The 25,220-nt window shown below is 37.2% G+C and overlaps 2 protein-coding genes across 3 annotated transcripts in view; one reads left to right on the top strand and one right to left on the bottom strand.

Moving 5' to 3' along the window:
* hipk2 (homeodomain interacting protein kinase 2) overlaps positions 1-18,204 on the bottom strand; it is an 86,426-nt gene extending 68,222 nt beyond the window's left edge. For both annotated transcript variants that reach the window (XM_027161505.2, XM_027161506.2), the window contains exon 1: positions 17,989-18,204. In XM_027161505.2, the coding sequence (XP_027017306.1) occupies positions 17,989-18,007 (19 nt within the window). In that variant the 5' untranslated portion in view covers positions 18,008-18,204. The remainder of the gene's footprint in view (positions 1-17,988) is intronic.
* Positions 18,205-19,400: 1,196 nt separating this feature from the next.
* tbxas1 (thromboxane A synthase 1 (platelet)) overlaps positions 19,401-25,220 on the top strand; it is a 69,929-nt gene continuing 64,109 nt past the window's right edge. Inside the window, exon 1 of the mRNA XM_047822486.1 lies at positions 19,401-19,451. Coding sequence (XP_047678442.1) covers positions 19,430-19,451 — 22 coding nt within the window. The 5' untranslated portion in view covers positions 19,401-19,429. The remainder of the gene's footprint in view (positions 19,452-25,220) is intronic.

Genomic DNA, 25,220 nt, shown 5'->3' with positions numbered 1-25,220 from the left:
GATGTCCTATAAAGTTTGTGTGTGTATGTGTGTGTGTTTGAAGAGAGAGAAAGAGAGAGAAAGAGAGAGAGAGAGAGAGAGAGAGAGAGAGAGAGAGAGAGAGAGAGTGTGTGTGTGTGTGTGTGTGTGTGTGTGTGTGTGTGTGTGTGTGTGTGTGTGTGTGAGAGAGAGAGAGAGAGAGAGTTGTGTGTTTTGCAGGTTTTTGCTGTGCAGGTTGGCACTTCAAAGAGAATAAACTGAGCAGCTTGCCAGACTCTAACCACAGAGCCGCAGCACCAGAGCCAAGCCAGGGCAGAGATGAAATGAGAATAAGGCAATCTTACCACACACACACACACACACACACACACACACACACACACACACACACACACACACACACACACACACACACACACACACACAGTTAGGCAGAACTACACAAATGCAAACTATGCCCTGCAGCAACAAGATGGGCATGATATGGCCCAAATTCACACTAACTCACTAAATCACATTACAATACATTCTATCACATTAGCACAAGGTTATAAAGTCTCATGGACAGAGATAATATCATGTTTAGGGCATCTGTGCTAAACAAAAGAAATTCTCTAAAAAACAGTAAATAAATTCATTTCCTTCTTGCCTTAACTTCATTATAGCAGTCTTCTGGTCGAGACAACGTTTCCTGTGTAGCGTAATCTTTACACTGAGCCTGTCCCGGAGAATACCACAAAGATAAACAGACATGGAGAAATGCAGCCTTAACAAAAGCTGGTTCTTCATGATACAGATTGTATCAAAACAACTTTAGGCACATGCTTATATTTGAATGTGTGTGTGTGTGTGTGTGTGTGTGTGTGTGTGTGTGTGTGTGTGTGTGTGTGTGTGTGCATGTATTTGTCCATGAGTTCAAAGGTTCATGGAAAAAACAGGCATCTTCACTTTCAGCCATGCATAATGCTTCAGTGAGCTCGACTCCCAGGAACAGCAATCCCACAAGCCCAATAAAGCTCCAGTCCCTCATGGAACACACACACACACACACACAAACACTCCACAAATAAATATATGCACATATTTATTATACATCCTCACATAAAATTAATGTTAAAATGTTAACTAAAAAGTCTAAATTGAGCATGCAGGTGCTATACTTACACCAGTTCTCCTCCAGCCACTAAGTACAAGAAAGAATCTCTGCTTGTTGACTGCTATAATGCTATTTATCTGTAATTTAAAAGCCCATTTTCCTTATGTAGTCCTTTAATAAGACATTTTACAACTTCATGATCAAAACAACAAAACAAACAATTCAGTCTACAATACCACTGTCCAATAAAAACCAAAGGGCAATGTGATTTGTGGATATACTGACATTTTCTTAGGAGGCAAAAAAGAATTACGGCCCTAGGAAAAACATACCACACACACACACACACACACACACACACACACACACACACACACACACACACACACACCAAAACAAAGGATTCAAAAAATGTATCAGCGACTCCATCAGAGCCTGTGTGCAGGAATTAATTGGTTTGGCAAAAAGCTGATGAATGACTTTGTGTGCGGTTTGTAAATTTTTATTCCCTTTATAAAAAAGCAAATTGGATAACAAAAGATGTCGTATTTTAAATGAGCACTACATGTTTTTTTTTTTGCTTTAATCGTCGTCAAAAGGAATAAGAAGTTGTAAGGCCGTGACCTTTAGAGATACTAGTGGGAGAACTGCACTGGCTGTTACGAGGCTACTTTTCAAAGTAATACAAGCTAGCTCTTCTAAAGGAGCCAATTCTCAGTGTCCTGTTCCAGTGTATGTGGTATAAAGCCTCTCACTATGGTATTTGTGTACACCGCACATCTCTACACAGGCTGTAGACCTAACCTCTAATCCAGTACCAGATACGCCCTTGTTGACAGAACATGTATTGCCTGATAGCTTAGCTGGTACCACATGTGGCTCTGAGGACAATCACACCCAAATGACAGATCTGGTACTAATCCACGTAATCATAAGCATAGAAAAATGCTGCAGTAACCAGATGAGATCTGTCAAATAAATACCTGTTCCTTCACATTCATGAATAGACACCGTGCGAAAGCATGAATCACTTCACATAATAGTTTTTTGATATTACAAATTTAATTCAGGTTATTGCCTTGAATGTATTTAGCTGTGTGATCCAATGTCATTAATTCGGCACTTGAGCAAACACCTTCGCTTCGTGAAGGTTAGAAGCAGAAATAAAGCATGGTAGGTTGATTGGCCTCTCTGGAAAATTGTCCGTAGTGTGTGACTGAATGAGTGAATGAGAGTGTGTGTGTGTGCCCTGCGATGGGTTGGCACTCCATCCAGGGTGTATCCTGCCTTGATGCCCATTGACGCCTGAGACCCGTGACCAGAGAAGTTCGAATAAGCGGTAGAAAATGAATGAATGAATGAATATAATAACGTGATTGGCACCTTGGAAAACTCACATGGTGATATTTTAATATATATTTTATTCTTTTTGGTTTGGAACTGAAGACTGGAAAATGTTTTACTGTTCGGTTTCAATGAGACTTAAATGAACTGAAATGAACTTTGTATGCATTCTGAGATGCTTTTCTGCTCATCATAGTTATACAGTCTGGTCATTTAACATACAATGGCCATTCTTTCAGTTCAAACCTGTGTGGAAATTTTCCTCAGACCTCTTGCAAGTCTTTCCTAATGTAGAAATAATGTTTTTTTTCTTTGCACCATTCTGTGCAATCTTTATTGACTGTTGCACTTGAAATTCCCAGGATAATAGAAGTCCCTGAAATATTTAAACCAGCTCTTTTAGCAACAATAGCAACATTCATGCCATGATCAAAATCACTGAATAAAGCTTGAGTAAGTGACTGGTGTATGTCATAACACCTGATTATTTCATCATTTTATGCCCAGAAATGAGCCAGATTGTACAAAATATTCTTAAAATCAACCTCAGTGGTCACTGGGTAGAACAGCAATATGGTGAACAGACACAGAGACCAAAATTGTGGAGAAGAAGTGCACAGTAGTGTATGTTCATTTATTGTTTTGTTTTATACGATGATTACAGTGAGCAGGATGTATCTAAATCAGCATGAATCAAAAATTCATAACAACTGTCTCACTGGGTAAAAACTGCCAGGATCTGGTGGTTTGGAGAGCAAATGCTTTTATATATCCTGATTCCAGGGGGTTCATTTATTTTACGGCAACTTTATGGCACCAGACCAAGAAGATCCTGCAGTCTGCTGTGGGTCACAATCACTGCTCTGTATGGTGCCTTGGTGTTCTCACAAAAACTTTGCTCAGCTCATCAGCTCATGATTTTCATGGCTGTATGGTGCTACTTGCTAAATAAGAAACATTTGAAACACAATCTTATTCTATATGTAGTTATTTTCATAGATTTTTATCTATGTAAATGTAAGCTATTATGAAATTATGTAGGTTTATGTTTGTTGATGAATAATAAATGGTTGTGGATGAGAACTATTATACTATTATGTAAAAGTATACTACAGAATTATATTATATAATTATAATTATATTACAAGTGTAGATAGTGGACATACAGGACAAGAGAGTTAATGCCCACATCAAACATAATGAGGAAAGTGTCATCTTGGTGACTGAGAATTCTGAAACTGCTGGGACTTTCATACATTATGATCAAGAAGTGAACAAAAAGTGTGCAGCAGTAGGTAAGGCAGCAGGTCTGTACCTTTGTACAACAGCGGTGAGCTGAAAAGCAGCTCGTATTGGACAAGATATGAGCAAAGCTTAAGCTGTACTGATAATTCAATTCAATTTATTTGTATAGAGCTTTTAACAAATCACAATGTCTCAAATCAGTTTTACATAAGTATAGAAAAATACATAATAAAAAAAATAAGTTCAAAGTTTGAAATTAAGTTACTATATATCGCTAACATTTATCCCTAATGAGCAAGCCAGGGGCGACGGAAAATCAAGCAAAATCTCCCTGAAATGATATGAGGAGAAACCTTGAGAGGAACCAGACACAGAAGGGAACCTCATCCTCATTCAGGTGTAATGTATGTAAATATTGTAAATGTAAATAATGTATACAGTTTATAACAATTTGTAGCTGAGTGGAATTAAGCAACCAAGAGCTCCTGAGGAACTAATTTTCGAGTTCACCACAGACCCAACACTAATTCCTTCCTGCTGAAGTATTAAAATGATCGATGATGAAGACCCGAGCACAAAGCTGACTGACACAACAAACAGCACAAGACAACAATGTGATAACAGCTCAGGACCAAATCGGGTTCCTCTCCCATCAGCTAAAGAATAGGGATCTGAGGCTATCACAGGCACTGAAACTAGACACTTATTAAAATACATATCTTCTTTTCTTCTCAAAACTGTCCAGCTTCGGTGAGTCTGTGCCCACAGAAGTCTCAGATCCTCTTGTTTTGTCATGACAGGCCTTCTGAAAAAGTTACTAACTAATTACTGTCAACCGATGACATTTATGACTCAACTGCAGATTTGAACAACTTTCTGTCCTTTTGCCACTAACCTTTTTAATCTGTCAGAAAACGAATCTGCACCAAAGCAGCTTTAATCTCTAACAGCTACTGACTGCTCTATCCACAGTCTAGACAAGAGTGCAAACCTCTAAAAATCTGGTGCTGTATCTGAAGTGTAAATCTATTCAGCGTGAAAGTTCAGTGGTCGAAAAGCCGACCGGCCTGAACTGCTCACTCAAATCTCACTTCACACACTAGCCATATTTCTGAACCTAAGGAAATATGGACCTATTCCTGACGTGCTTTTTGTGTTGCTGTCTGACTGAACATCTTTTCACATAAGCGCAATACACCATGACTACTCACAATAACACACAGACGCTCTGTAAAATTGATCACACAACATCAGGAAAGTCTGAAGTGCTGCAAAACCTGTTGGATTCGATCTGTCACCTGCCGAGCCAATTACAAAGCATATGGCACTTCTGTTTCTGAAAACATGTTTACATTTGAACACTGACAAAACTTCTGCAGTGCTGAGGACACAGAGGTGAAGCTCATACACACACACACACACACACACACACACACACACACACACACCCACACCCACACACACACACACACACACAAATAAAACAGGCCACAAACGGTCAATATGTATACTTGTGATTAAGGTAGTCACTCTACACTTATACCCTGACACCATAGCGTTTGGTGTATTACCGGTGTTAACTGTTAATCTGCTGTAAACATTGAAACCAAACAGAATCTAGCACAAAGGCAGCCATGCATGGTGTTTGCCACCAGACTGACAAACTGCCCGTTATGCAGCTCTCATTTTCACACCCATAAAGAGCATCAAACCTGCAGCTTGAAAAGTGCAACATATTCTCAGTTCTCAGTTGCACCGCTGCCTTAAATCATCTTCGAACTGCATGCGCGTGTACAGTATGTGTGTGTGTTTTGTACATGTATGTACATGAAATGTGTCTAAAAATAATCCAGGATGTGAACACCTCGATCTTTCCCTTCATGTTCTCTTATTTCTACACTTCACACGGTGTCAGTGTGAGCTCTGGTCTCTCACTGGACATGGCAGCAAGTCTCTGTCACACACTCGTATCATGCGAATCTCACTTCCACCAGTATGAAGCCACAGAGAGTTCAAATTTACATTATTAATGGCAGCCGTCTGGGGTTTTAAGCTTCACTTCTGATGTTGAAGCAGCAGTGTGTCAGATGATAGAGAAGGGTGTAGAAGTGTATAAATAATCAGATTTCACTTTAAAGCATTATTTTGGGCTTCTTAGATTATTAAAATAATTATTCATTATTTTAGGCTTGCTTATTTAAACATAAAGACTGCAACCTCAGTGAGCCGAGCATTTACCCCTGCAGTTATGCTGACGTGATGCAGCCCTTGTGTTATCAGAGTTGATTATTTTCCAATCACAGCATATCCTAGTGTTATCTTTCACTTATAACACAACCCAGCACAACTACACATCTGTTTCTAGTTGCATTTAATGTTGTGGGTCATCCACAAAACACAAGTTCGTTCCTGGTATCACTTACATTGTAGCAGCATGAATCTAGTCATTACCTCAGCATTCTCTTCTTTAATAAGACAATAACAATAACACTTGTCATATTAAGAAAGTCTTCTGTCCTGCAGACTTGCTCATGGTGGAAAACATACAGACTCTAACAAAAACCTGCAGCTATAAATGTTAAATAAATTTCCTCAGCCTTAAAAAAACCAACAGCTTCTGACCAATCAGAATTAATTAATGCTGTGATGTAATCGGAATGAACTGATAGTGAGCTTAACGCATATTAAAGCTCCTATTTAGAATTTTACCTCTTAATTTGGTCACAAACAGTGCTATTTATATTGTTTTAAAAAATGTACCTTATATAGGTTTTTTCACTGTGTATTTTTTTTACTTTTGTATTGTATTTGACTGATGTTCTAATTAATTTTTTTATATGGTTTGAGTGTATTTCAGCATTTAAAAGATCCAGACTAATGTAATTTCATTCAGAATCAACCCAGGGCTTTAATGTGCTGAGACCTACAGTATGAAAGAGAAGCCTGATTTCACTCTCAATTGATTGAATGTAATAAATATAACTAACACACATTCATAGTCTTTTGTGTTCATACATTTTGTTTCTTTGCAGCGTAATCATAATTAGCAGTTCGGTTATTATCCTGCATCACAGTATCATATCAAACGGTGAAGGCAATTTAACCCAAGCACCTTTTATGTGGGTGATGATACTGTGTGATTTTATCATTTAACAGTGCCACTTCTTTCTCTCTCTTTGATTTCTCACAGCTATGCGTATCTTATCAACACACAGGAAGAAGAGCGCAGGTGACAAATAAACTTCAGTCACACTAAACTAAACCTTCAACCTCTGGCTCTCACGCTCTCTCTGGCTCTCGCTCCTGAAGTTTGCAAGGCAAAGACAACATTCCCTGGGACAGCAAAGGGCACGCTTTTGTAATAAAAGGTCAGCACATGCCCTTTTTCCAAGGCAGCTACTCCGAGAGAGATAGATAGAGAGAGAGAGAGAGAGAGAGAGAGAGAGAGAGAGAGAGAGAGAGAGAGAGAGAGAGAGACACACACACACACACACACACACACACACACACAGAAAGATTGTTGGCTGGGTTTAGTGTGCCTACAGCTGCCATGGCACATCAACTTAGATGGAGGAGAGACGAGATGGGTCAGGGCCTTCCATTCAAACCAAACACACACCACAAGGATATGTTCTTTCTAAAGTGCATTTTTGTGTACTCAAGGATACGTGAAATAACATAAACAGAAGGAATAACACATGCATATACAATTCACCTTGACCAGAGAAAGCTTGAAGGCTCGTGTCAAATCACAAGAACATAACTATACACTAAAAAATACTGTTTGAACAGCTTGAAGAACCCGGTATTTTTTCTACAACAAATTTTTTAGAAGTTGACCCTGAAAATTGGCTCCTGAAGCAGATCCTGTGTTGTAGATTAATCCGATCACATACACTGTATTTATTTGTAGTGAATTAGCTGAAGATTAATTATGTATAAAGGATTTTTTCTGATGATGAACACAGAATGTTTAAAGATTTAATGACTGAACAGAGAAGTTCAAATGTGTCTCATGTGTTTAGAGTTCGTGTGCTAGTCAAAAAAGGTCATGTGAAGCCCCTGTTTGGAACAAAACATCAAATCTTCAACTTGATGACTTATTTGAAGCAACATTAAGGGTTAAGCATTACTAAAGTAACTGTTGCTGGCATTCAGTCATGCTTGTTGCTTATTTGTCTAACTGTACTGTAACTCCACAAATGAAGAACACACACTAGAACACACATTGTATGTAAATGGTTCTGCAATTTCTGGAGCTCGCTCCCAAGAATTTCACTCACCAAGGCACATGTGCCGTGGTGATGTGACAATAAAGGTGACTTGACTTGACTTGAGACAAATAAGAAATAGGAATAAGTAGCCCTCCTCTTACTAATTTCAGTCTCTCAGTCATGCCTGTTAAATGATGGATCAGATCTGTGTGTGGCCAGAGAATGTTTGCCAGAGGCATCGGAGCAGAGAGTGAAGCTTGCCCTACTGCATTAGCAGAGACGGTCATATTTTCCCAAAACCATCATTCATTAAGACGCCGAATGCACTATGATATTTTCTAGTGCACTATTTCTAAACTGCAAACTTGAATATGGTTTAGGTTTCATCTAGCCTCAATTCAAAGGTTGTACACAGTGAATATAAATTGATGAGATCTGTGTGTGTGTGTGTGTGTGTGTGTGTGTGTGTGTGTGTGTGTGTGTGTGTGTGTGTGTGTGTGTGTGTGTGAGTGAGTACATTTGGGCAAACTGAGCAGTGATTATTGAGGTGTTTGCTCTTCATGCATGTCCAATTCTTTGAACACTCCAGTCAATTGAAACTCTCTCTCTCTCTCTCTTTCACCCTTCCCTCCTGGCTCACACCAGAAATGGGGCAGACCGTTCGCTCTGCTCATCTCCATCCGTCTGGGGCTTTGAAGTCCTTTGGTTATCGGCCAAGCATGTCACGTGTACAGCAACCATCAGTGAAGAGGCTGCACTTACCAAAATCTGGCTGATGGAGAGGAAAGAAACCCCCTACAGTCAGTGTGTGTGTGTGTGTGTGTGTGTGTGTGTGTGTGTGTGTGTGTGTGTGTGTGTGTGTGTGGGGACCTTCTACAGTCTGCTACTCTCTCACATACACATAAGAAATCTATCTAACAACCACACACAGTATTATTGACAGGTTTATTTGTTTAAAAAAGAAAAGCGTGATGTATGTGATGAAGGATATCACTATGCGGTTGTGTAAAAGTTGGTCTGCGTGGAGTACCATAAGTATCTGTGTAAAAAGTTAATATGTGGAACGTTCTTGATATTCCAGCAAGTACATTTTTACAGCTTCACAAGAACCACACACCAAGGTTTAAATTTAAAAATAAACTTTAAATTACGACGCCTGAGATAGGCACAGGCTCCCCGTGACCCGAGACATTCGGATAAGCGGTAGAAAATGAATGAATGAACATTAAATTACATTTTTTATGGAAATTCTGAGACAATAATAAAGTTTAAGTACTAGTCAAAGGCAGACAGGAGCATATTACACTGAAAGATCAATAACTGTTTGGGTTTATATTTTATCTAGCTACATACAGCAATTGAATCAAACAAGAAAAAACTAACAGTGAGTCAAAAGGCTTGATAACGACTGGCACAAAAACACACAGGGGGTGTGTGTGTGTGTGTGTGTGTGTGTGTGTGTGTGTGTGTGTGTGTGTGTGTGTGTGTGTGTGTGTGTGTGTGTGTGTGTGTGTGTGTGTGTGTGTGTGTGTGTGTGTGTGTGTTCATAGTTCTTAAACAGTGAAAGGGTGCATGAAGGTGATTGAGTCCAGGTGTGTAATCAGTAATCTTGTGAATGTGAATGTGAGAGAGTCTTGGGTGAATGCCAAGTTTGTGGGGTGCACAGCATTCTGGGAAGTGTAGTTGACCGCTGATTCTGGAGTCAACATGACAACCTTGAGAACTTCATGACTCATTTGACTCAGTAACTGATTAGTATTTCAAATATTTTTTTTCGTTTCTCATTTCCGTTATGATTGTTAAGTCATTTATTTGGTAGATATTAATTTAAAACATGACTGACTGTGAGGAAGTTTTTTTTTTTTTTTACAAACTAAACATCATTATTGTGGAAATTCTATATTCATATGTTCCGTGATATATTTCTGCCCTTATAGCCCAGTGGTGAAATATCTGGCTCTAAACTGTCCTTGATTTATTTATGCTTTTTTATTGAAACGAGTACAAAGGAAATCTAGAATAAACCAAGTCAAACTTTTTAAATAAATCTCAAGTAAGTAAATGTGCATTATCCATAATTGAATGTTACATTAAACAAAACTTGTGCAGAAGTGTAATATTTAGGAACACTTGACCGTTAGTTTAGAACTAAGGAAACATACAATGATCATATTTTCCATTTTAGCAGATTGCAGATTTCCTGCTCACACAAGTAACCATATAGTTTATATACTCTCCCCAATGCACTCCTACTCACAAGAGCATAGCATGAAACTCTCTCTCTCTCTCTCTCTCTCTCTCTCACACACACACACACACACACACACACACACACACACACACACACACACACACACACACACACACACACACACTTTCTCTTTATCTCTATCTTTGAGCATGCAGTATTTTGAAGGCTGCATTCTGTCTTTTTTTTTTCCTTTTTGCTGCACTTTCAGTTTAACATCCTTCCTTCAGTACAATATAGGTGAAGCTTAAGGATGTTTCAGTGCAGCACATGCATAAAGCTAATCTGCCACGTCTTGTCCTGATATTAAATTATGTTCCAATAAAGCAGCACGGCTGTTCTGCCAGGCCCGGCCATGCTGAAAGCCCTAAGCCAAGGGATATTGTGCAAAACAATAGGATTTAGGGCATGATGATGTGCCTGCAACAAGCTGGCATGGTATGGGGAAAAGAGGGGAGGATCTGCTGAAAGAGCAACAAAAGCACTGTGAGCCATCTTGGCCTGCCATTTCTATCCCATCTCTCTCACTCACACACACACACACACACACACACACACACACACACACACACCATCCCTGGGCTCAAAATCTGCACATCAAGCTGTCTGTAAATAAATGGGCCAAATCTTTGCTGACCAGCTATATCAGTGCTCATAAACAGGTCAATGTTTGAAGAACTGGAACGCAGCAGACTCCTAAGTTTCAACTTGTAATATTTATAACAGCAGTCTAAAAATAACAGCCTGAAGAATCTTTACATTTCTACTACTGTACCGTTAACAGCAGGGCTTTTGTACGACACAGGAATTGTGTGTTGCTGTTTACATTTTCGTCAGTCAGTGGCTGGTGATATGAGTCGTGGTGGCAGTAACTATAGGTGTGAAGGCACAGTGAATGGCGCCCTTCACGAAGGAGTAATTGCCATGTGATTATAGCCCAACAAATCCGGCTGCAGCAAAACCCCCTTTCATTTCCCTTGGCTAGCGGAACAATGAGGCACAGAGAGACCCCGGCATGAACCCATCTTCTCATATCTGATCAAAGAGAACATGCCAGTATGGACCCTGAAATAAAAAAAAAGCACAGCCACCTGACCAGGATGGCTTGAGCTAAGAAAGGGGCTATTTGTAATCACCTTAAAAGATCACTTTCATGCATGCTTTCTCTTCCTTCCTTCCTTTTGCTGCAATCTTACCACATCAGGAAGCACTGTATGGCTAAGCAGAAAGCCTTCGATTAAAGACATTCACAATCACACGTAGGAAAGCTGTGTGTGCTGCCATGCCTGCAAATGCTGCATCATGGGTATTGGCCTTTAACTCAAAAACAAACAGTAGCCTGGCTTGAGGTTGGCTCGATCCTTTTGTCTTTCTGGATGACTGCAGAGAGCTGCTGAACTCATACCCCGTCAGCCTACAAAGATCGAGACGTAAGACATCAAACATTCATCAGGAGATCCGAAGATGAACCGGTCGTCTTCTGCTGGGGTTTCTTTTCACCGATACTAGTGAACCAGTTCTCAACTGGGGCTGGGACATGAATTCTGGAAAGTGTTTGTCTAGAAATGTATAATCTGGGGTAGACAAATTAATGGCCACTTAAGACAAGCACATTTCATGTCAAGGCTAACGTTTGTTTTATTCACAGCTGCAAGGGATAAGTAAGTTCTACAACAATGAACATTACGCAAAATGTGTTCGAGGGAAATCATTCGTGTTGCTCAACTGATTGCTACATGCAGCCAAAATGCAGTTTAAACAATGTGAGAGAAAATAAATAGTTATAATCTCTAGTGAACAATGACGTGCTGACTTTTTGTCAAGCTTGAATACATGATGTGCAGAACCTCAGTCTTTACTCAGAGTGTATATTAATGTGCTAACTAGCCTATTCAGTTTCCTGGGACAACCAAAAACATAGTATTGGGCAGCACCTTGGAGCTTCTACTTGTCAAGTAATTTTAATATCCACCACGGATACTATATAAATGCACATTTAATGCTACTACTAGGATATTCATATTCTTGCGTATTCTAAGGCAAAGGTGCAGGTTGAGTCTTTTCCCCCTCAGGTTTGAGGTGTGTGTCAGTAGCACGTAACCCCCATCTCTGTAACATAACAGCACCAGTGCACACCTGTGAGCCATTTCCCTTCAAATATCTAAAGGCTCAGATATCCCTGCCTTCAAAGGGCCATAAGTGAGACATCGACAGGCTAATCACACTCAACTATGGCCAGAGTGTCCATTTACAAAAATGGAGGAAAGAAAATGCCCAAAGAAACTGCAACTCTGAAAGACAACCTGCTGCAGCGTAGTTAGTTTTAGAACAGTGATGTGGACAGTATGAAAAACTGTCTGCAGTGCTTTCATACGTCTTAACGTTTCCTTGTAATCACTACATGACTACAATATAAATGTGTGGTCATGACCTTGAAATGTGGGGATTTTCCTGCGCCCACGAATGGAAGACTTTTAAACAGTAAACGTTGGCTCGTGTCAGCTAGCCTAAAACAGCTTTTTTTTTTTTTTTTAAATCTGTACAGCAAAATAAAAATCCCAGTGTAGAATGAACAGGAACAATGATGAATTAACTCGCGCTGCACAGCTTGACTCATATCAACACAATCATATCTTTGTGTTAATTCAAATTACTGTCAGGGATTTCTGTGTAAAACAAAGGCGCAAACAGTGCAGCTGTAACATACCACGCATGATCGGTGAAGTCTGAGCAAACTGCAAATCACAACATTGCAGAAGATTGAACCTACAAAATTCTCTGCCCCATACAGCCCTGTCTGCTTGACCTAGTTGTATGCTATGTATTACCTTTTCTAAAGCTTAAGACAAGTCATCCTGTTCCTCTCCACAGGCATTTATCAACATGTCACTATGGGTTATGAGGCCAGGCTCCTGGGCTTCTATGGAGCCAGATTACTCTTCCGTCTGGACACTGAGATCCAGGGTCTGAACCAACATGAAAACCTCACACTGATGGAAAGCAACACTATTGACCAGTGCGGCAAACATTCTGACTGATGGCTTTGAGACCAAAGCAATTAAGCCACAGCTGTCTTAAAATAACAAGAAGGTGTGAAACACACTAAAAAGGCACAAAGAGCAGAAGCGCTTCTAAAAAAAACAAAAAAAAACTCAAGCAGGCAGCAACCAACCAAAGAAAAAAGAACCTCTCCTAATCACAATTACAATCAAAGAACCTCTTGTTTGACTTTTAATTGCCCTGCAAAAACATTCACACATGAACGCCACAAATTCTACCAATTACACTACTTTTTACACACCAATTAAGGTTCCAACTAAGCACATTTTGGGGGGAATCTAAAGGAGCTCTATTTTATTGATCTTTATAAGTCAGATTCTCACTTCAGATAAGCTTCATTAGGCAAGTTGTTTCAGGTGTAATACATCTGAAACTCTGTTTAAGAAAACCAATAACCAGAGATATATGCAAAATTCCAGATGCGATTATAGCATTTTGAAATCCAATCAAATTCCCTATATATCAACATCAACCACTATATCAAACATTCTGTGTCTGAAAAAAACATCATTCATTTGTTCAATCATTCATCTTCAGTACACGCTTCATGCAGTAGATTTCAAAAACAATGGGTGCAAGGAAAGAATATACCATGAATGGAAAGCCAGTACATCACAAGACACCACACACGTTCAAAGGTATAGAAAGAAATCCACGCAGACATGGTAAGAACATAATCCTCAGTCAGCACTGTATACTTCAAAAGTGCTTCATACAGCATCTCCATCTAGCATTCTAGTCCTTTGGTTTGTCCATTTGTAGAAACTTCTAAAACATGGGTGACCTATCAGTCTGATCAGTCACATCAATCGTAGGTGCAGGTTTTTATTCTAAACAATTCCACCTAATTTTGGCTTTCAAAAAACTATGTGTCACTTCTTTTAGGGTTGGAATGAAAACCTGCATCCACACTGGCCTTTTCTGGAAACCCCTGCCCTAAAGGGTTGTATATCAAAGCCAATGACAGAGTCTCTCCCAATAAGAGAGGGTGCAGGGATCAAGAAAATAAATTATACACTTTTATAAGGAAAGTCACTGGAATGGTTTTTAAACATCTAAGAGAATCTGCCACAGTTCTTCAGACCTTTTAACGATTGCACTTGCTTCTGATTTGCAGCTGATCCCTAGCAGCCAGCATTCATTCTTCTGTCTGAAACGTTTTCTATTACATAATATTGTATGTTCAATATTGATTCATTTTATTTATGTTAGAAAAGTAATGTTTGGAAATCTGAATTTTTTTTTTAAACGAACCCGTTAATGTACAAGTCACATAAAAATAGCATCGAAGCCATAATGATTCATTAAGACTTTGTGTACATACTGGATTACTGGGTTATGCTGTCAGATTTCCTGCATTGTCTCTTTTAACCATTTACGTCATTAAGTTCAGTAGAGACCTTCATTTCCCTCTCTTGTAACTACATCACTTTCCAATTTCTTTCACTGTAGTTCTATTAAATAATACATTGCTGAGTAAAATCTTCGAAGATGAATAAAAGTATAGTAACTATACTCTTATTAGATTGTCCATTTTCAATTGAAATGTTAGATTTATGTTCAAATATCTGCACAGTTTTGTGGTTTTCAAGAAGCTCCAACATTCATTTGCAAGACATGCATTGAGCCTGCATTTACAATATTCAGACAGAGTTAAATCTTTATAAGTATCGATTGAGTGTAAACACAGCTGAGCCAGACGAAAACAGACTGTGGCAAATATTTAAGTGCCAGTAGGCCACATACTGACAAGTAAAATGTGTACTTTTAAAACAGATTCTGTTCATATCTATGATTTACATACTAATTATTATTATTATTACCATTATTATTATTATTATTATTATTAGTAGTAGTAGTAGTAGTAGTAGTAGTAGTAGTAGTAGTAGTAGTAATAGTAGTAATAATAGTAGTATTGTTATGTATATTGTTATGGACTATTTGTTCACTAAATTATAAGAACTGACATCTAATTTTCTGTTCTGTGTTTAGTTTCATGAGTATTTTCAGTTTTACTTCACCCCCCCTGCAATATCTGCAAAAGCTCCAGTTGTTCATACAGATCAATGTGACATGGTGTGTGTTCACTGGCTCCTGCAGTACTGTAAACATGCAGTATGTTCACAGACGGGTGTGATGAGGGTCAGAAGGTGAGGGGCTCCATGGCCTGCATACTGTCTTCAAACTCAAAGCAGTGGCTTTAATCTAAGCCATGATCATGCTGTACCAGACTTTCCATATCCAATACACTTGCACCCAACAATGCAGCTTTGATTTAATCATATCTCATGGGTGTGTCTGAGAGAGTCAATATCCTTAAATCACAATCAACGGGTTCAGTTCCTAGAAATGGAGTTTTATGACAAGAAGCATAATGTTAAAAGAGACGCTGTAAACCGTGTTACTTTTTCACATGGTAGCAATTAAACTGAGGGAATCAATTTAAGGAAGCTAAAGGCAAAGGAAACGTCCTCATCATGTGAAGCATCTTGAACTGGTTCACCTCCTACAGCTTCAGAAGCACTTGGCTTACACATATGATGAAGGACTACAGCCAACGAAGTCAGTTCTATAGCAGAATATATCCAACCTGTATATCTGTCTACTGTTCTTTCTATAAATCTACCTGTATGACTGTTTGAAACAAAATGATGTGCTCTAAACAGCTTCAGATGTGGGGTCGGGATTCACCTCCTACAGCTTCAGAAGCACATCACAGTTTTTTCTGGACTTCTGTAAAAAACATTCCCGAAGAAAAATAACTTGAGACACATGAATGCCATATTGAGTATCGGAATCTGGGCTGATTCTTGCCTGAAACACTGGACGACTATCAAATTGGCTTCGACATATTTTGGAATCTGATCCGCCGAGCTATTTTATGAGGGGAAAAGGTGTGGTGGTGACTGACACAATACAGATCATACATGTGAATGCAGGGCATTAATTATATCAGAGCCTTTTCCATTGAACCTGTAATATTTCACATAGCTTAGCAACAGGATCTCAAGGAGACTCGGCTCAGTTACTGTGATTGGTGTCAGATATCAGCTGACACTCAGCTCTCATCTCAATATTTTACTGAAAATGAAAAGATAACATGCCTGGAAGTTCTACTGAATGTTGCTATCTATCTTTCTTTATATCATTCTAAAATAATCTAAAATATTCTCTACTAAATTTAACTTAAATATCTATCTATCTATCTATCTATCTATCTATCTATCTATCTATCTATCTATCTATCTATCTATCTATCTATCTATATTTTTAAATGCATTTTAATGCATAATTATCAGCTAAAATACATTTTTACTGATGCAGCAGATTTAACTTTCTTTCTTTCTTTCTTTCTTTCTTTCTAAAATAATCTTAATCTCTACTCAAATTAAATATCTTTACAAAGCTCTCTCTCTCTATCTATCTATCTATCTATCTATCTATCTATCTATCTATCTATCTATCTATCTGTCTGTCTGTCTGTGTGTCTGTCTGTCTGTCTGTCTGTCTGTCTGTCTGTCCTCTTTCACCCCAGCCGGTTTCACCCTACACCAGTGTTGGTCTAACTTGATGTGCTTCAGATAAGAGTCAAGGGAAATGAAAGGGAAAAGCATATGTGTGTAATGTTCATTTAAAGCGTGTGATATCTCTCTCCACCAGGGGGAGTGTGTCTAATCAATTACAGCTCCTATCCCGTACTGACAACAAAAATCACCACTTTCCAGTATATCCGGATATCATTACAAATGAGTGTCCAAACCGTCTCAGTCGTTCACGTCTTTAACGCGTTATAAGGTGTGAACAACTGAATGGTGCATACTAAGGACACCAAGAGCATGTTGCCCATCAGATGTGTTCATTCTGCTGTGTATCGAACCATCACTAAAAGTTTATTTTATGTCTTCAAAACAGTATGAATCGACCATGATGGATTTTCCTGCTCTTTCTGAAATCAAGGTGCTGTCACTTCAAAACAAGACACTGATGATGGTGAAGCTCGAGCCGAGTTTTTAGGCTGGATTAACAGATAGCTAATCGGATTAACAGATCAGATCAACATGAAGCATGCATTTAACTAATAGGCCTGTAGGTTATAGGAGGCGTGATTTGCTCTGAAAACCTAGTGTGCCATTTTGCACCCGGGTTAATCACCAGGTGCTTAAATTCAGGACATTAAATATGCCAATACTTTTGACTGACACACCAACCATAAGGCGTGTAACATGTAACTTTACATCATACACAGGCTACAAATTCATTTCCGAACCGTGCATAAATAATAAAGATTTATTAATAGTAACCAAGCCGCTGCGCGCGTCACTGACCGGGATCCACTTCGGGATCTCTTTTTTTAATCTCCGTCTGTTTTGCTTTCTAACTGATCACCCGGGTCATCTCATTTTAACCGCATCGTATAAACAGCAGTTTGGTTTAACCAGCTTTGATATCAGTGTCTTTGAAACATTTAAACTCAAAGACAAACGCACACGAACAGAGAGAGAGAGGGAGAAAGAGAGAGAGAGACGCAGCAGTGCGCGCGGATCGGACACTACAGGCACGTACAGAGATCAACACTGTCCATGGACAATGTTTAACAATAATTCATCAGTAAAAGAAGAAACAAGAGACAAACATCCGAATCTAACCATCTACATAAAGTCCACTCATCATGAGAATGATTTATTCTCACTGATACCCAAAGAGGAAAAAGCCCCGTGTTTGGACAGAGGCGAATACACACACTGGCACAAATCATCCGCATGTTTTCTCTCCAAGATCAGATCATTATTGCTGTGTCTTACCTTCGTATACAGGGGCCATCGGTGCAAGGGTTTCTGCTATTCATGGCAAAAATGTGAAGAGATGCTTCAGTTCAGAACTCAGTAAAAAATCTGCCATCTTGAGCCGCTGACAGAATCGCCGTCTCCAACATTACTGAGCCAGTTCATCGGGGAAAAGAAAAGAACAGAGAGAGAGAGAGAGAGAGAGAGAGAGAGAGAGAGAGAGAGAGAGAGAGAGAGAGAGAGAGAGGATATATCACATCCACAACTGCAATTGTGTAGCCGGATTTCTGAAGAATGGGTCCGTGCAACTTGGCCTGATACGGATGAGATGTGAGCAGTCGGTGAGGCTCCGAGACTGAGCCGGATTGCAGGTTGCGGCTTCAGTGTGCACTGGGCATGTCTGCGGAGCGCCTGCAAAAGTTGCAATGGTGAGAGAATCGGAGCGAAACGAGTTGAGCCGAGCCTGAGAGCTAATCAAACACCTATGCAATCGATCTGAGGGCCTCCTGCCTCCTGCCTCCTAAAACAGCTGTTTTACCTCCTAAAACACATGTTGCATGCAGAAATCTCTTAACACATCCAACACTATTTGCATGTCCATTAACCCTTTATCCAAAAAATGCTACATCCTCAGTTATTTATTTTAAAGCATATTGTTCACTAGTCTAATTATTAAATCAATACATTCTCCAAGCAGATTGATGTAAAATGATAACAAAAACAGCAGAAATAATAGAATAATGATAGAATAATAGATATGTTACCAATAAAACAGCAAGCCAAAAGATCTCTTCTAAAAAACAACAACAACAAAACACTGACACTGTGGGTGTTGAATAACAAATTATTCTTGCAAAACATTTTATAATCAATCATGAAAAGTTTGGTTAAGGATCTACATACTTTAAATCTGTTTATTATTAGTGATAGATTTTGTTACTATAGACTGCACCAACTAATAATAAATATAAAACAATTAAAATATTATACTACTTTAATTGCTGTATAATAATAATAATAATACAAAATATATACAACAATTAAAATATTAACATACTAGTTTAATGGCTTTTGCTATAATAATAACAATAATATTATATTATTATTATTATTATTATTATTAGTAGTAGTAGTAGTAGTAGTAGTAGTAGTAGTAGTAGTATTACTATTATTAGTATCATCATCATCATCATCATCATCATCATCATCATTATTATTATTATTATTATTATTATTATTATACTTGTCCGTTTTTGCCTACATTTTTTAACTTAAACAATGTGATTTATATTTTTATTTCATATCAACAAACTACTTTTTACATGATATACTGTTAAAGGAAACATCATAAACTGTTGTTGTGTTACAATACAAGTACAAAGCTTCGTAACTGTAGACTTTTGTCTTACATCCACAAAAACAACATTACCCAGAAGCACCTTGTCGTCAACAAACACTAATGGGCGTTGTTAAAGACAGAGGTAAGCGTTCTGCAGCCTTAGTCCTATGAACTGCTGTCATTTATCCTTATATAGGGTAATAATTTATAATGTAATCCTTAACTTTACTTTAGAGAAACACTAATTATTCAACAGTAAAGTCTTTCTTCCGGTAATAGTCTCCCGAGACCTTTACATACACGTGCGCATGTCAGATTGGGAAGTTTTCATTTGTAGGCATTTGTTTTTATACAGAATAAATACTGCTTTAAATCCTACAAGTGCACTTTATAGACCACAACCACAGGCTTCCGTCACACAACCCAGGTCTTTAGTAGGCTATTCTTATTACAGTCCATTACCTATAGGGTGTAGAAATAGTTGTGTGTTCATTAGGAGTTTTATTCTATAGTTGTGTATTCATTAGTGAGTGTTATTCTGTAGTTGTGTATTCATTAGTGAGTGTTATTCTATAGTTGTGTATTCATTAGTGAGTGTTATTCTATAGTTGTGTATTCATTAGTGAGTGTTATTCTATAGTTGTGTATTCATTAGTGAGTATTATTCTGTAGTTGTGTATTCATTAGTGAGTGTTATTCTATAGTTGTGTATTCATTAGTGAGTGTTATTCTATAGTTGTGTATTCATTAGTGAGTGTTATTCTATAGTTGTGTATTCATTAGTGAGTGTTATTCTATAGTTGTGTATTCATTAGTGAGTATTATTCTGTAGTTGTGTATTCATTAGTGAGTGTTATTCTATAGTTGTGTATTCATTAGTGAGTGTTATTCTATAGTTGTGTATTCATTAGTGAGTGTTATTCTATAGTTGTGTATTCATTAGTGAGTGTTATTCTATAGTTGTGTATTCATTAGTGAGTGTTATTCTATAGTTGTGTATTCATTAGTGAGTGTTATTCTATAGTTGTGTATTCATTAGTGAGTATTATTCTGTAGTTGTGTATTCATTAGTGAGTGTTATTCTATAGTTGTGTATTCATTAGTGAGTGTTATTCTATAGTTGTGTATTCATTAGTGAGTGTTATTCTATAGTTGTGTATTCATTAGTGAGTGTTATTCTATAGTTGTGTATTCATTAGTGAGTATTATTCTGTAGTTGTGTATTCATTAGTGAGTGTTATTCTGTAGTTGTGTATTCATTAGTGAGTGTTATTCTATAGTTGTGTATTCATTAGTGAGTGTTATTCTATAGTTGTGTATTCATTAGTGAGTGTTATTCTATAGTTGTGTATTCATTAGTGAGTATTATTCTGTAGTTGTGTATTCATTAGTGAGTGTTATTCTATAGTTGTGTATTCATTAGTGAGTGTTATTCTATAGTTGTGTATTCATTAGTGAGTGTTATTCTATAGTTGTGTATTCATTAGTGAGTGTTATTCTATAGTTGTGTATTCATTCGGAGTTTTATTCTATAGTTGTGTATTCATTAGTGAGTATTATCCTATAGTTGTGTATTCATTAGTGAGTATTATTCTATAGTTGTGTATTCATTAGGAGTTTTATTCTATAGTTGTGTATTCATTAGTGAGTGTTATTCTGTAGTTGTGTATTCATTAGGAGTATTATATATATATATATGTATATAGTTGTGTGTTCTCTCTCACGCTCTCATTTTCTACCCCTTATCCAAACTTCTCAGGCGTCATCGGGCATCAAGGCAGGATACACCCTGGACGGAGTGCCAATCCATCGCAGGGCACACACACACACACACACACACACACACACACACACACACACACACACACACACACACACACACACACACACAGGAGGCGGGAATCGAACCGACCCTGGAGGTGTGAGGCGAACATGCTAACCACTAAGCCACCGTGCCCCCAGTTGTGTGTTCATTAGTGAGTTTTATTCTGTAGTTGTGTATTCATTAGGAGTTTCATTCTATAGTTGTGTATTCATTAGGAGTTTTATTCTATAGTTGTGTATTCATTATTTAGTTTTATTCTATAGTTGTGTATTCATTAGTTAGTTTTATTCTATAGTTGTGTATTCATTAGGAGTTTTATTCTATAGTTGTGTATTCATTAGGAGTTTCATTCTATAGTTGTGTATTCATTAGGAGTTTTATTCTATAGTTGTGTATTCACTAGTTAGTTTTATTCTATAGTTGTGTATTCACTAGTTAGTTTTATTCTATAGTTGTGTATTCACTAGTTAGTTTTATTCTATAGTTGTGTATTCACTAGTTAGTTTTATTCTATAGGCTGCAGAACGCTTACCTCTGTCTTTACCAGCGCCTAGTAGTGTTTGTTGATGACAAGGTGCTTCTGGGTAATGTAGTTTTGGTGGATCTAAGACAAAAGTAGCTTTGTACTTGTATTGTAACACAACAACAGTTTATGATGTTTCCTTTAACAGTATGTCATGTAAAAAGTAGTTTGTTGATATGAAATAAAAATATAAATCCCACTGTTTAAGTTAAAATGTGTAGACAAAAACGGAAAAGTATAAAAATAACTTTATACTTGTTTTATATTTATTATTATAATTATTATGATTATCATTTAATTAATTAATTAATTAACGAACTAATTAATATTTTATTATTATTATTATTATTATTATTATTATTATTATTGCTACTATACTGTTGTTCAGTTTCTCAGTTCCGATTTTTATTATCAAAATACTAATCCCTAATGTAGGTAAATTGAAAGAATAGAAAAGTGCTTACTTTTTAAAAAAGAGTACTTGTAATAACTTTTGTATTGTTTCTTCCTTCCTTCCTTTAGACAGTATATAAGTTAGCTATAGTCACAAATATTCTCACACTGTGGCCGCATGTTTGGTCGATATGTTTTTATTTATTAATTTATTTTATTTTATTGATTTTTTTTGGTCAGAGATATAACCAGAGAATTTTACATTAGATGCAACAAGACGACATTGTTGCTCTTTATTTACCAATTTGTTAGCAGACAGAGATGTAATTAAACATATCGTTTTAGTAATGAAGTGTCAATGAGAGATGATGCACATCTGTAATCTGATTCCTCTCTCGGTCATTCTGTGAAAATCCAGCGGCGTCATTGGCGCTCATGATCCAGACATGACTTATAGAAAGCAGATTAATCCAACTGGGCATGTACTGTACTGTCTTTACTCCACGGGAGCTTGTATTGACCAGAGAACGGCACATGTGGATTCAGGACAGCACTATTTAGCTGATAGACTTGTTTTTGTAAACTAAAGATTCGAGTTTCACAGACAGCATCTAATTTGATACTGTTGGCTTTCAGACTTCCAAATGTAGTTTGTCTCTAAATCCCAGACAAACACAGAAGTTACTCACAAAGAGCTTGATAAGATGATCACTTTAATAAGACATATAGACAGTAGTAGTAAGTGGGACATAAGCATTAATATTAACAATTAGCACTGATCATGGGCTTCCTGTTTCAAAAAAGTTCATTCAACTAAATTTATGATGGAAACACAAAAATCCATCTATGATAAAATTCTTCAAAGAATCTTGTGCGTTATCTTCGTACACAATAATTTATACCTCATTGATCAGTAGTTGCTGATTAAATTTCTATATCTGTAGTCTATAGTATTTTATTTCAGTTACTAAAGCAACCTGTAGGTATTTATACGTAAACATATTACTTAATTACTTTAATTAATGTTGTAATAAAATCCATTCAGAACACAGTATTAGGCTAAATAACACCTAATCAATAATCCCTGAATAAAACTCCTAATGAATACACAACTATAGAATAAAACTCCTAATAAATACACAACTATAGAATAATACTCCTAATAAATACACAACTATAGAATAAAACTCAATAATGAATACACAACTATAGAATAAAACTCCTAATGAATACACAACTATAGAATAAAACTCCTAATAAATACACAACTATAGAATAATAGTCTCTAATGAATACACAACTATAGAATAAAACTCCCTAATAAATACACAACTATAGAATAATAGTCACTAATGAATACACAACTATAGAATAAAACTCCTTAGTGTTTGTGACTATTATTCTATAGGTGTGTATTCATTAGGGAGATTTATTCTATATACAGTGCAATATTATTATGGCATAAGTTAATGCTTTGTAGGATTCAGCACTGAAGTGCTCTATACTGCAGCTGTTCAGTGTTTTGACTGGATTTCATTACTACTACTGCGATTTCACTGCATGAATGAAAGTGACATGTTTATAAACGCCTATAGGTTGAATTAGTAAACTCTGAAATTATTTTAACCAAAATGCAGCTAGTCTCTTTGTCTTTGTTTACAACCTCGCTTGGATGGAACAAATAAAATAACAGTGCTATGAAAATGGATTAAACAAATCACAGTCCGCTGGGTGTAATTTCATTGGTACACCGTGAAATTATTTCCAGACGTTTTGCAGATGTCAGAAGTGCTGAAACGTCAACATTATTACCAGTCTAGTCTTAGTGGAGACAGATCTACTCCAAACTGCTTTAAAAGTGACAGAGACACGCAACACATCAGTCCTTGATTGAAATAAATAAATTAAAAAAATATTAATAATAGGCTGTAATTTTTGCTAGTAAATACATAACGCGCTAAAAATCCGGGCCTATCAGAGTCTTACACAGACGCTTAGATAGCGTTATGATTTATCAATAGGATTTATTGTAGATTAGCTACATGAACGTAAAATCCGACCAGAAAATTCTGTAAAATAAAGCCTTTTTAAATGCACCAACTCCAACTGAAAAGAATATGTGTGACGTGTAATAGAAATAAACTTTAATACGATATTTTTTTTAGCTAAACTAGCTACGGCACCCACTTCCCTTTTACAGTGCATTAGCTGAAGTGTGGAAGTCGTCACATTTTTTCCTGTCTACTGCACGTGTGTAGGGAACTGCAGTTTATTTGGTCTGACGATCACGTTTATTACGATGCAGAAACATGCATGCCCAGATTTGGGTGCACCTATCATATACAGTTCATTTAAAGTCAATGGTCTGAGCAAACTGCTGTGGGAGCTCAGTGGTTAAGTTAGTGTTGGGCTACTGATTGGAAGGTCATGGGTTCGAATCCCAGGTCCACCAAGCTAACACTGCTGGGCCTTAATCCTCAGTTGTAATAATTGAAATAAATTGTATGTCACTCTGGAAAAGGGTGTCTCCTAAATACCAGAAATGTAAATGAATATATATTTGAAATAGTGTTAAATACATATTTGTATAGATAGATATTTGTTCATAGGACAGTATATAAAATATATTTAATGCCAATTCATAAATGCATGAATGTAAATGTATGAATCTAAATGTATTTTTTAATGTGTAGTTTTTACTTAATAAAAATAAATTCCATTCTAAAACTAAAAGATCAGTGAGGAGAACAGCTCATTTCATAAAGCTGGTTGAGATGATGTCAAGAATTGTCAGGGCTTCACTGGGAACACTGCGATGTTCAAGTTTAAAATAGGTTAGTTTTCTTCAACACTTTTCTTGGACATGGCCATATGTGCTATTTCCTACTGTTAATGTCTGTATTATTATTCCAAAAGGAAGAAATAGCTTCTTTGAGCAGACGTGTGACAGGTAGTTCAGTTCACTTTGTAACTACAGTTATTACTGCAATCTGTCTGGTGCTATGATTTAATAATTGCCTGTGCACAGTTTGTTAATCCGGTAGCCTTCTAACCTTTCATCATTGTCGGGGTCAGTTTCTAATCACAGCACCACTGTTAGCTGGATCTTTCTGGGTGGCAGGTTGTTTCTCAACCCAACAGTGCCACTAAGGTGATTAAAAACCCCAGCA

The sequence above is a fragment of the Tachysurus fulvidraco genome, chromosome 13 (assembly GCF_022655615.1).
Source record: "Tachysurus fulvidraco isolate hzauxx_2018 chromosome 13, HZAU_PFXX_2.0, whole genome shotgun sequence".
In the NCBI taxonomy this organism is placed as follows: Eukaryota; Metazoa; Chordata; class Actinopteri; order Siluriformes; family Bagridae; genus Tachysurus; species Tachysurus fulvidraco.
The sequence above is the reverse complement of the archived record's forward strand: the minus strand, read 5'-3'. Positions and strand labels throughout refer to the sequence as shown.